Raw genomic sequence first — 13,497 nt, forward strand, 5'->3', positions numbered from 1 at the left:
GCATAGCTTGGACAGAGTTTATAAATATAGGAAAAAAGGCAGACAAAACAAAGTTTCAAACTTTATTTCTAGCAAAAACATCAGTTCCCTGTCATCAGGAGAGCTGACATTCCCATTTAAATTTTAACATTATGCTGGATGGAACACACAGCAAATGCTGCATCATTATACAGTAGCTCAGGCAGCCAGGAAATACCAACCATTTATAAAACCTGGTCCTCTCTCATGAAATATAAAAGGGAAAATAAAAGTCAAACATGAGAGCAACACTTTTGAATAGATTTATGGTTGTTTCTCCTCTTTAAGAGCTACAATGGTCACATTTCGGTTAGTTAAATGGCTTAATAAAAAAAACACAAAAAACAAACAAACAGGAAGAGTGGAAATTCAACAGGTTTGAGCCATCAGTCTTGCTGTGAGACAGTCTTGACTATGTGGTAACAGTTGTAAATGATCAGATACTGATCTGCTCTAAAGCTGTAAACCAGTGATACCATCCGGTTCCAAACAAAAAACAAAACAAGAAGTCCACGAGTCTTTGCTGGATCTTTTTCTGTTTTCCAGCTGGGCGTCCTGAAGGCTTGAGGCTCAGAACTTGAGGCTGAATCCTGGGCCGACTGCAGATGCCCCCTGATAGCTGGTTGTCAGGTGGAAGCCAGTATCTCTCAGGTCATCATCGCCCTACAGAGACAATGGAAACATTCATAACTTGTGGCATTAACAAAAACTTCAGCTCATCATACATTTGAAATCTTGCACTTCTTACATGCTTATTACAAAACTGACCAATATTATTTTATTAGTCTAGTTACATTTGGGAACCCCTAAACTGAATTTAATGAGGGATCTGATTACAACTAACAGTTTTTATTAAGACTATTATTATTAACACTCCAAATACTTAATTACAAGCTCCAGCACACATTTTTTTTTCACCCTGACAAGAAGAAAAGTGAGACAAAAATACACTTGTCATGGTCTAATTGGCGTGTAAGGCAGCAAATACCAACACTTAATTCCACTGAAAAATCTCAGTAGTGGCCCTAAGCTGCTGGGTGAGCTGGACCACTGCTGAAAACATTAGGAACTAAAAAGTGCTCATCATGGAAAACACAAGGAGGAAATACGCGGACACAAAGCAGAAGCCTGTAGGTCTGTAATCTATTTAACACAGGCAGCGTTCAGAAAGCCTGGTAGCTGTGTGTAATGGAGAAAAGTGAGGCCTAATGCTCTTACCAGGTGACTGTAGCCCAGGCCTCCCTCGGGTGGACGAGGACTGGTGCCTCGCTTCACCCTCTGCTGCTCGCTCTTAGCCGGCCAGGTGGGGAACATCGAGGAGTCAATGGGGAGAGGTGACTCCCTGAAGTACTCGTGTTTGAGAGCCTCATCTGAAGAAATCCTCTTACTGGGGCAGTATGTGAGGAACCTGGAAAACAATCAATAATAATTATTAACTGTTATGTTTTCGCAGCGTTTCATCACAGATGCCAAACTACCTCGGAGAACTCAGGCTTCTTGCGTGGACAAAACTGCCAGACCCCTCAGCGGCTGCTCTCACCTCAGGTTTTTTTTTTCTCTGCTATTCAAACGGGTCTGCCTTTTAGCTCAATGAAGGCCAGTTCCCCAGTTGGAAAACCAATCAGGGCTCTGTAGGTAGGATTAACCATGAAAGAGCGATTTTTCTGTGCCAAGGCCAAAAAATAGTGACAAGAAATGGCCAAGAGAATGACGCATGCATGGATGGGCTTGACGCAGCTTTACAGGTTGTTGTAAGTTAACAGCACCTAACAGCTAATTAACAGCTTCTGTGTAATCAAAGTCCTGCTGATGGTTGTGTCTGATGCGAACATTTGAAGATTACACATGTGCCAGCTGACTTTTACTTTATTGGGTCACAGTCACTGGGTAACACTGGCATATAACTGGCATCTAAATGCTTGAAAAGCTCCATTTCACTGTTTTTTTTAACTTTCGGCTCTAAATGATGTCAAAAAATTTATATTCATAATGTGGTCGTCTACAGAAGGAATGCCCACCTAATCTTCAACCCCCCCCAAATAATATTAACAACGATCAGTCTGATCATTCTGCAAAGTTACTCTTACATAGTCAAAGAAACAGAACATAACAGTGTGTAACAGCCCCTGTAGTGACACAATCTGAACACAAGGTGTGGTGCAGACGCCAGGGGCCAGAGAGTTTCTGCAAACAGTCGTAATTATATATGACAGGAGCAACACAGACTCAGACTGTGTGTGAGGGGAACCCTCTGTAAGTGAGTGCAGACATTAAACATAAAAGATTTTACAAAACAAATGATCTCTAATTTAATGTGAGAGGATACCTACAGGAGGATTAATGGTTGGGATTAGACAGACACCAGGCCTATAAGACAAGAGCACTATACTAGCGACACAAGACAAAACCTGCTACTTGTGTCCAATGCACTATTTTGTTATGGAATTACAAAAATGTGCACTCTTCCTGTCCTGTAAGCTTGTTCCTTTTCTTGACTGAGGACCCAGCTGCTTTTCATTTGAGGACTACGGTCCTATTTATGCACGAGACACCAGGTAATGGAAACTCATTATCTAACAGGATAGAAACGGACAGAAAAACGGACAGTATTCTGACTCTCTAGGAGGATTAAAATCGGGATCTCTTAACTACTACATGTTGAAATGGTAAACGTATAACAGATTAAAGAGTTGTGAACTGAAACCTCCTTCAGTTGGACACTGAATCTAGGTCTTCAAATGCTTTCACACACAGGGGAGGTGTGATACAGCAAACAACAAAAAACACATTGCTCTGCATTGTCAACCTGCCAGATACATCTCCAAAGTTCTGCTGTTCAGTTGTGAAGCTTTTCTAACAGCACTTCCCTATGTGCTGTACACTGACAGCTGAAGTTTCAGCTATTTCGGACATGAACCAAATTTCCACCAAATTGTGGTTCCTCATGCAGCAGCACAGCGAACATGTTACCATCCTCTGCAGCTGGGAGCTAGCTGCCCAGCATGGTTTTGTCATTTACAGGTGTAGAGAGATGTTTCTGTGGCTGGTTAAAGATCTGAGAGGAGAGCTGAGAAGCTCATCTGCGCAGCTGCAGAACAAAGCTGATCTTTGGAATGTGAGAGAAAGAATTATGAAGCCATCACTGATTTTCCCTATTAAATGTGTGTTTTCTAAAACATTTTCCTGTACTGTGGAGCGTCACCATGGTGAGTGCGTGTGTGTGAAACGGAACAAGGGGGATGGAACTGGACTCCTGCTGGGATATATCCACTACTGCTGTCATGTTTTAAGAAAGCTTGCCAGAAGTGCACTGACTAAATAAAAAGCTGTGGAAAGAGTAACAGAATTTGACAGGGTAGAAAAGGGTTCGTCCAAGTAAGGCAATTTCCACTGCAGGAGCCGTGCTGATTGTTACCTAATACATGCTCTTCATCACTGTATACCAGTGATATGTGTTCTCTCAACACTGAAAATGTTATCAAATATTTGCACAAGTCTATGGGACTTATTCTCTACTCCTTAAAAATGGCTAATTTATCATGTATTTGACCTTTTCTTCAAATGATGTCTTTATGGTTTATAACCTCTTTAGCATTTTTGAAAACACAGAATCTACAGACACATGAAAACAGACAATTGCTGGAATACTACAACCTGACTGCACTGCAGTGAAAGGAGCTATGTTTCTTATGCAAGAGTAAAAAAAGTCTCTAAAAATCCTACTTGTTCATGAGGTCAAAGCCTTGGTCTGACAGCAGTGCTCCAAAGCGCTTTCGCAGGTTGTTGTAGGGGTACTCTGTGAAAGTCATCTTCTTCACAGCGGGCAGCTCGCTGTAGCCGGGCCAGATCTTCTCGCTGGGCGACCCTAGATCCTAGAGTCGACACAGACAAGTCAGCAGACATACTTTTTAAAAAAGTGGATACAAGAGATTCCCAGTTTGGCTGATGTGCTCATTAACTGCGGACATGGCATGTAGCCAGTCCTTGGTGCATTTTAAAACTTGAACTGATCATTGGTAACAACAACATGGGAGGCCCAAGTAACATCGCTACACATTGCTGTTATGCCTAATTTAGATAATTTAGTGAAAGGTATGACTACATCATCTGGGGTGACAGCTACCAGCAGCTCCACCCTGTGGTTCACTGCAGAACTGCACTCTGACAGAAAACCTTACAGGCAGTAAAAAGAAGAGCTTTAATATTTATACTGACAATTTCCCACCTTTTATAAGCACAAATGAAAGTGTTTACCTTGAAAATCTTGTTAATTTGGTCAATTTCAGATTTTCCAGGGAAGAGAGGCTTCTGGGTGAGAAGCTCGCCAAATATGCAGCCCACTGACCACATGTCCACAGCTGTGGAGTATTCCTGCGGAGAGAAGAACAAACACAGTGGCAGTCCACAGAAACATAAAGTAGACGGTCTGCCTGGCACGTTCCTCCTGGAGTTTATGTGAAAGTGGATGCACACTGACGGGTCGCTGGGCCTCTGCCGTCTGATGGCATAAATCATGCACTGTAAAACTCTAATAGCATTTTGTGGTATCTGGTGTGTTACAAGCCAAATGCTCAAAAGATGTTGTCTTCTATTGGAGAGATATGCCTTTGTGTAAAACAATCAGTCAGGATGATGTAACCATTATCTATGAAAGGACATCACTTTACTGTCTGTAGTTTCAGCTATTGTATTCAGGATTCATCAGACTCCTGCAGTGTGTGAACTTGAATTCTCACCTTGGCTCCAAGCAGCAGCTCAGGCGATCTGTACCACAGGGTAACCACCACCGGGGTGTAAGGCTTCAGGGGGGAACCATACTCCCGGGCCAAACCAAAGTCACCAATCTACAATCCAAGATGGATGGGGAGACCTTTGAAATGCTCTAGTTTGGGCTAAATAACAGTATTTCAGCATTAAAGAAGGTGTTTATATCAAAATCATCTGACCATTAAAGAAGAAATCAAATGACTGCATACCCTGGCAGCAGGGAGTCATATTCAATTTGAAAAAAAATTACACAATCGAGTGTAATTCACATTATCTACTGCCAATTTGCATAAAATTCACACCAACAAATGTCTGTAAAATTGTGTTTATTTACACATGGATCCAGTCTTCACTACACTTTGCCAGAAATTCATGCTCTAATTGAATTCTAGTAATCATGTGTTGTTTATGCAACTGTGTTCATGCTGCTAGCTTGTTGGAAAGATGGATTAATGAAGTCACCTTTTGGATTTCCTCCATTACTATGCTTTAAAAACAAATTTGAAAGATTAAAAAAATAAATAAAAAGTGAGACAGTATTTAAGAGTCAAACCAGGACTTTAAGTCCTGTCATCTAGTGACTGTTCTTAATGAAGACTACTGATAACCCAATTATCGGTATCTAAGATTACCACACAATTAGCCCCTCAGAGTTAGAACTGCTCTCCTGGTATACCTTGAGAATACCCTTGTGGCTCAGCAGCAGATTGGACGTCTTCAGATCACGGTGAAGAATCCAATTATCATGGAGGTGTCGGACTCCTCGGAGCAACTGAATCATCAGAGTCTTTACTTCTCCTGGAAGAAAATGTGGCACATTGTGCAGTTAGCTACCTTCAGAGATAAACCCAGACGCAAAGAAACATCTATAAGATCTTACATTCTACTGAAGTCAGAAAATCATTTTTCAATCTTTCTCTCTCTCACACACAGAAATGATTGAAGCAATGTATCCACTCTACCTGGCAGGAAGGGCTGCTTCATGGTTTCCATCAGACTCTTCAGGTCATGTTCTACATAGTTCATCACAATGTAGATCTTGTCCATATTGCTTCCAACAACTATTTCCTGATAGAAAAGGATTAGATTTATGTACAAGACATTAGTAGAAGCTGTAAATGGTGAAATGTTAATAGCCAAGTAAATATCAAAATGTTCTCTTACCCTTACTGTGACGATGTTTGGATGTTGAGCTTTGAGAATTGTATTGATTTCTCTTAAAGATGTGATGGGAAAGCCCTCCTTCTCCTTCTCCATCTTCAGCCTTTTCAGGGCAACAATCTCATCTGTGAACATGATACTATAGTCAGTGTTTTACTAAAAACAATAAACCCTGCTGAAGAGCACAAAAGTAAATAGATCAGTATCTTTCTTTTCATACCGGTCTTTTTGTCCTTGGCTCTGTACACCACGCCGTAGGTTCCCTCCTCTATGCGATTCAAACACTGAAATTCCTCAACACTGCGGCAACCCTGAACACAAAATGCAAGTCAAAATTTTAAGATAATGAAAATGGGCCAAAGATAATAACATACATCTATAATTTGCGCTCATATGGATGATGCACAGCATTTGTGTCACCCTAACCTGAAAAGCCGGCAGATATTTGGGCAGCTCCTTCTTCAGCTCCACAGGTGAGACTGGAGGAGACTCTGGGATGTAGTTCCCTTCTGGAGTGGCTGAACGGGAATGAGTTTGAGAGTGAGGGGTGGGTTCCCCCTCCCCTGCTTCTTCTTCCTCCTCATCTTCCTCCTCCTCCTCCTCATCTTCCTCCATGTCCTCACCACTCTCTTCTGAGTCATGGTCAAAACGGGACTCTGGTACTGTGTGGTAAATGGTTACGTGTTACAAATAAGGTATGCGTTTTAAATGAATACGTGTTACAATTTAGAAACCATTTTGAAATAGTAGCTCATTTATCTGAATTCACAAATTATTACCCATAAAATACCAAATTTGACCAGAAAATGTAAATTATTGGAATTTTCAGATGAATAAACTCCAAACAATGTGCGATTTGCATCTAAATCCTCATTCAGCAAACTTCTCAGATATGAAAGGAACATCCACAACACAGTGACACACACCTGAGGTGTGACCCATCAGCCACCAGAACGTGCCTCTTTAGTGATGCTGATTAATTTTCCATTTTTAGCTTGTGGCGATAATGTTGTGTAGATTGTGTTCAAGGGGAGTTTTTAATCACAAGTTTAGTCATTTATGAATGTGCTACAGAGAGTATTTATTTTGCATCATTACTAAAGCACAATAGTTTAGTTTGAGTTAAAAATGATGCCATTAAAAGATTCTTTTCTTTTTGCATGCTAATGTTCTAATTAATTTAGTGACATAAGGTCAAAACAATAAAATAAAAAAAAATGTATACACATCTTCAAAACACTATCAGAAAATATTCTCTTAAATGTGAAAATTCTGTACATTTTTTAATGTTCTGTATGTACACTAATATTTGGCTGATAAATATTTCTAGCTATGCAGATGCCTTGATATCATCAAGTTACCAAATTTAAAACTTGGTACAGCTAAAGTAAAGTAAAGGGCTTAATTTAAGGAATACTTTTTTTCTTTCTTGCCTGAATACTATTTCATACTATTTCTGTGTTTTGACCTTTTGGTGGTGTGACTACAGACTGTGCCTTTAAGAAACACAGTTAGAGTCCCGGATGGGTATATTATTAACCTTCAAAAAAAAGGCTAAGAAAAAAAAAACGCTTTACTTGTCCAAATATGATTTCTACTCTCTCCATCGGCCACTGGTAAACATTTCACTTATGTTTGGTGCTTCTCAGTTGGAGAAGCACACACAGTAACTGAACAGACAAAACCACTGATATCTGAGGTTTACTCACCAGCAGGTATGTGATTTCCATTTTCCCGCTCCTGTTCAAAATCTTCCCCTGACTGCTCGTCCTCACTCACGTCTTCTGAGAGGAAGAAAGCCACTTTGATAAACATCTGATGGCACTGACAGAATCGCATGAGCCACAAATATTTGTACCTGCACTCTGCTCAGACCGCCCTGAGCCTGAAGCAGATTCCTCCTCTTCTTCCTCCTCTTCACCCTCACTCTGGCTGCTGGACTCTTCTTCATCTTCCTCCTCATCTTCCTCTTCCTCAGAAACAGACGCTGATGCTAAATGAAATGAGAAATTTAAAAGACCAGTTTAAAAATTGCAAATTAACTGCAAATCTACAGTGCCTTCCCAACATAATGAGCTGTGGTAGATATTTGTTGTCATCCTTTTCATCTGATGATGATTAGAAGTCTTACCAAGTTTGACCAATCAATGAACATTCCTATCAATATTAATCATCTGCTGTAGTGGAGTCTTTGACATCTGCTAATTGCTAAATCTGTAGGTTACAATTTAACTCACCCAGGGAGGATTCTGCACTGCTGGTCTTCCTTTCATTATCACTGATATCCTGCAGATCAGCAAGCAGATCTTTGCTCTCAGGCTTCTCTTCCTTTGATGCTGCAGAAAAAAAAATAGTATGAGTTACATTGGAACCATAATAATCTCTTATTGGTGTCAAGAATAACCATCAACAAAAAAACAAGAAAAACTTCAAACTTACAAGCACTTTTCCGTGTTTCACTGTGATCAGACCTTTCTCTGGGAACACGTACTGGACTACGGCTGCGGTGACTTTGTTTTGGCTTGTCATCATATTCCTCAGGTAGCATCCGATGGTGAGATGGCACTTTAGATGAGAAAAATTAATTAGGTAATCAGTGATGCAGGTTTACCTCACAGGCTGCAGGGTCTAAAAATCCCAATCCATCAAGTCACAGTTTAGCATTTTGAGACATTTGCCTACTTGCTTAAATACATTTGCTTCCCCAGTTACATGAGAATAAAATTATGACTCTTGTTCAGTGTTGAAATTACACAGCTGGGAAAGGACACCGTGTTTAGTTACACTCACTGACCTTCTCGTCGAGTCCCTCTTTCTTTGCGTCGCTCTTCAGCCCTCCTCTCCCGGTCCTTTAGCTCTCGTTGCTCTTTCTGCTGTTCCCAGAGCTTTCGGTCACGCTCCCGCTGGCGCTCGAGCTGCTCCAGTCGGTCCCTGTGATCCAAAAAAAACCCAGCAGAGTCCACTGGAGGTCTGTTTGGATAATCCAAAGTTCACTCTTGTCACTGCTTTCTTTGGTTTCTTTAAATGGACAGTAGTTAAGTGTTAACTTGAATTATTTATGTTTCACGTCTTTATTTAGTTTAAAAAGGAACATCACATTTAAAATTACAGGTTTTTTCTTAAGGATCAAACACATTAGCGCTGATAGGATTTAACATTCTGACATGCAATCAACAAAAGTTCAACAAAACCGATGTTCAAACAAGTTAGCGCTGACAATATCAAAGGAACAAAACTATCAGAAATCATCTGAACTGACATGTGATTATTTACTGCTGGCCAAAGATGGCGCTCACCTCTCTCTACGTGAATGAGCTCTGGCTTGTTCCCTTCTTTTCTGCCTCTCCCAGTCTCGCCGGGCTTTGTCCTCTTCCCAGTGACGTTTCCTGCGATCGCTTTCGCGCTCTTTTTCTTTATCTTTGAGTCGTGCATGTTTTCCTGCTGTTTAAGTAACAAATACACATGAAAAAACAGCCCTAAACATAAAAATATGTATCTGTAAAACATGTGAAGCAGAGTTTCTGAACCTCCTTCAGCAGAATGACTGCGATGACGTCTTTTATCTTTTCGCTTCTCCTCCTTTCTGTGGTGAGATTTGTCCTTCCTTGCTATTTGCTGTGGGGGCTTAATTGCTAGTGATTCGTCTTCTTCCCCTCTAAAAGAAACATAAAAAAAAAAAATTGTGAGTTGAGTTGCGCCAATTCAGAACCAATATCTGTCTGATAGTCTTATGGATCATTCCACGAAAAAAAATATAATAAATAAATCAGTTCAGAATCAGCTTTAGTATATTTAATGATATCCAGCAACATTTTACCGTCATACTGTGAATATTTTCTGAGTTGCAGGCCCTCAAAGTAAATCTAGGGGGATCAAAATTCCCATTATTTGCATCCCTTTCTCTAATTACAGACCACTTATAAGAAATAGCAGACTATTTAAAAGTCAATAATCTGCTACTATTTATATTAATCTGTACTGTATTGTGTGGTATTGTACTATATTTTGCACGTTCATAATTTCTTGCCCTTATGATGTAATTCTGCATTGCATGTTTAGTGTTTCATCTGCACTGTTGTGCTGTCCCAACTGATACAGCAAATTTGCTTTGCTGCATAATAACAAAAAAAACCTGAACTGAATTAACATTATATAGCAGCTTTAAGCCCTTATAACTTTGTAATAACTTAGTGCTGCTAACCTGCTGGTTATGTATACTAATTTCCACATTTAAAAAAAAGAAGAAAAAGTCATGGGTCAGTTTACCCACTCATAATTTCCCCCAAATTCCAAGTACCTGTCCTCTGTTGAGTCTTGACGTGCATACGGTGAGTTACGAATTGTTATTTCCATTCTTTGATCCCGAAGTTCTCCTTCCTCCGGAGTGTCTCGTTTGGCTTCCCGATCATCCGCCTGTGAAGCAAGGCCCTTTGAGAACTGGCCAAGACAAGAAATCCAGAATTTGGGGTTAAAGCCTACAAGAAGTCATTGAGTACAAGAGGGCTAACATGCAAAAAAAGTCCACAACATTTTTGTATTTAGCAACTTCAACAATGTTTAGACTAAAGACTAAATTAATTAGGCTATGCTTCTTAATAAATTCTATATTCCAGTTCTAAATTAACATGTGGGTTTTAAGATAAAATACTAACATGAAAATAACCTAAGACCTAAGACATTAATTCACAAATCTGTTTGTAGCATTCTGTGTCAGCATGCATGTGTAACATAGATTGTATATTAGCTAGATACTTTACATTTTTCTGGCGTTTCGGATCTGTTTTCTCTTGTAATTCTTTTCTGCGTTTCTTCTCTAGTAAGATTTCATCAAGAGTTTTAACTTTCCAGGTGTCTTTTTCGTCCCCCATCGGCGTCTGCTCTCCACCGCCTGCTTTGCAACACAAGCACACACACAGAGTTCAGTATTGTCTGCTTAGCTTTGTTTGAATCATGCAGAATAACAGTAACTAAACAAACCACTACAGTTCATATACTTCCATGAGAGAAAGGAGGTTACCATTTGTTAGTTACTGGTTTAATTTACCATTCAATTGAATTAGGATCAAAGCTTCAGAATCGCCCCCCACCCCCCCGTCTTGTCTTTGGACAACTACTAATAAAAAACAGATTAGAGCTTTGAAATAATTTCCACTAAAGTAATGGAAAAGACAATGAAAGACTTGCGGATTTCCAAATTTAGCCGGTGGACATAACATAGACTATGTGCACGCTGTTTAATGTCATCGTGCAGTGTGTCGGAGAGTTCAAGTGTTGCTCAGCCGTCAGTCATTTTTATCACTTTCATATATCAGAGACGCCAACCAAGTGTAGTTAGACACGTACAGTTCGCCACCAAAAATAAAATACCCAATATTAAGTTTATGGGGTGGGAACACATGCCAATACACAGAACAACACAGTCGAAAAGCGACTTCTTGCTAAATCGGATGACTAAAGCGGTGGATGCTAACATGTTAGCTACTAAACGTTAGCTAGCGAAAGCTAACATGGGGAATCACTGCTAAACAACTTCAACAGCTAATAAGATGGTGCTGAAAGAAACTACTAATACTGACAATAATGTTAATCACTCAGACACCCATAGACGTGTGCATATCTAAATTTGAAAGGATAAATGCAGTGAACTTTAAAATTATTCACCGAGCGAATGAAACGGCCAAACAAACCTGAAATATGCGCAGCGGTATTATGGCACACCGGAAGCCACAACGCACTGGTAGCGTATGTAATACTTCCGGTGTAAAACAACAAGGTCAAATATAATATAATATATAATATAATATAATATAATATAATATAATATAATATAATATAATATAATATAATATAATATAATATAATATAATACGCAAATCTTTAGGCTTAAATTGTAAGAATTAAATGTAAAAACTAAAGAAAAAATTCTGGTGGCTTATTTCCCAGGCTGTCCTGCAATTATAGAACAAAGTTGTATTTCAATAATAGACAGTGAAAAAACAGGTGTCATTTTAAATGTCTATAAATAGCTTAATTACTTTGTTGTAGTATAAATCGCGATGGGGGAGGTCTTTATCAGTAGGACAAGCTGTAAAACTAATGAAAATACAGTTAAAAGTCCAAAATGCATGCCATCCTTCACTTTTTACAGTGCTATACAGTGGGCCAGAGGGGAGGGAGTGCAGGTCATTTTTGAAGTAATTTGAAGTAATCTTAATTAGTAATATTAATTAATTATTACATTATTAATTGTAAGTGCAGATAATATTTTATATAACAAGTGGTTAACCAGTGTGTGATATAACATCTATTTGTGCACGCAAGATCTTAGCATCTTACCAAACTACAGTCACAGAGGGTCGGGGAGGGGGCTTGAAGGCACCTTGCTGTTGTAAGGTCATCGGCAGAGTAGAGCATAGAGAAGTTAACATATAATATTTGTCAAAGAAAACTACATTAAACGCTTTGTTCTCAGAGTGGAGTACATGCCTCAAAATGAGTGATTGCTGAATTTATTCATGCTACAAACACCAGAGGGTGCTGTTATTCCATCTCCATCAAACTGGATCACTAACATTCTCTGCAGTGTAGCCAAAGAAAAGACAACAAAAGACATCAAATCGAGTTTTCACTGGCACAGGACAGTACTATGAGCATCATCATTAACATTTTTATTTCATCTGTAGCCTACTATCTGCACAGGATGTGGAAGATGAAACCATAATGACCATAATGAACCACACCAGGTTTTATAACTGAGAAAGAGTCATATAATGAGGTGAAAAAAGAAGAGCAAGATTACAGCAGAATTTATGACAGACTGACATGTACTATGGCCAAGTTATCATAGGAGGCAGGGCTTTTGATCTCAGGCTTAAATTTAAAAGTGCCAGCACAGGACAGACACCTTGCCTTTTGCTGGGATTGCATTCTGGGCGTACAAAAGGGATTTTTGTAGGTTACGACAAAAACAGTCCAGCATACAAGGTTTATTTCCCAGACAGCGAAAAATGCAAAAGTTTAGGCTGGTTAAGTCTGTGACCAAAAACAGTGAGGAAAGGCAAATGCAAACTGATAAGACACCTGTGGATGAGGACATACAGGTGAGGGGGCCATCAAAGGTTAACAGGGGAAAGTCCCAGTTCACAAAAATAGTATATAGCTTTGCTGCTTATTGAATAAAAACAAACAGGTTACAATCCTTTTATTTTGATTTTAGTAGAGACTCAAAACTTAGAACAGAAAGCTGCTGGGGTTTGGAAAAGAATTGAATAAATATTTAAAAAATACTTTGATAATTTCTGGAGCAGCCTTCGAGATCTCCACATATTAACATGCTGTTTCTGCTCCCAGTGAAAATGTTTCATTCTGAATTAAAATATTCCATCCATCCATCCATCCATCCATCCATCCATCCATCCATCTTTTTCAGGGTCGCCGTGGGTGCTGGAACCTATCCCAGCTGTCATAGGCGGGGTACACCCTGGACAGGTCGCCAGTCTGTCGCAGGGCTAACACACAGAGACAGACAACCATTCGTGCTCACATTCACTC

General features: G+C 39.6%; 1 protein-coding gene across 6 annotated transcripts; it reads right to left on the bottom strand.

Moving 5' to 3' along the window:
- Positions 1–48: 48 nt before the first annotated feature.
- Positions 49–11,690, bottom strand: cdk11b (cyclin-dependent kinase 11B). Of its 6 annotated transcripts, none has more exons than XM_031745074.2 (20): positions 11,634–11,690; positions 10,704–10,834; positions 10,244–10,383; positions 9,474–9,601; positions 9,243–9,384; positions 8,741–8,877; positions 8,386–8,511; positions 8,184–8,282; positions 7,805–7,939; positions 7,656–7,730; positions 6,373–6,608; positions 6,167–6,257; positions 5,950–6,071; positions 5,748–5,853; positions 5,462–5,583; positions 4,755–4,862; positions 4,273–4,389; positions 3,742–3,890; positions 1,237–1,426; positions 49–681 (listed from the first exon to the last, which is right to left on the bottom strand). In XM_031745074.2, the coding sequence occupies exons 2-20, from the start codon at positions 10,812–10,814 to the stop codon at positions 589–591; spliced, it is 2,427 nt and encodes an 808-aa protein (XP_031600934.1). In that variant the 5' UTR covers positions 10,815–10,834; positions 11,634–11,690; the 3' UTR covers positions 49–588. The 6 variants fall into 6 exon arrangements, with proteins under 6 accessions (XP_031600934.1, XP_031600930.1, XP_031600932.1 ...); XM_031745070.2 differs by having other exon boundaries at positions 8,741–8,916; XM_031745072.2 differs by having other exon boundaries at positions 9,243–9,387.
- Between the last annotated feature and the right edge of the window lie 1,807 nt (positions 11,691–13,497).

The sequence above is a fragment of the Oreochromis aureus genome, linkage group 20 (genome assembly GCF_013358895.1).
Source record: "Oreochromis aureus strain Israel breed Guangdong linkage group 20, ZZ_aureus, whole genome shotgun sequence".
Classification (NCBI taxonomy): Eukaryota; Metazoa; Chordata; class Actinopteri; order Cichliformes; family Cichlidae; genus Oreochromis; species Oreochromis aureus.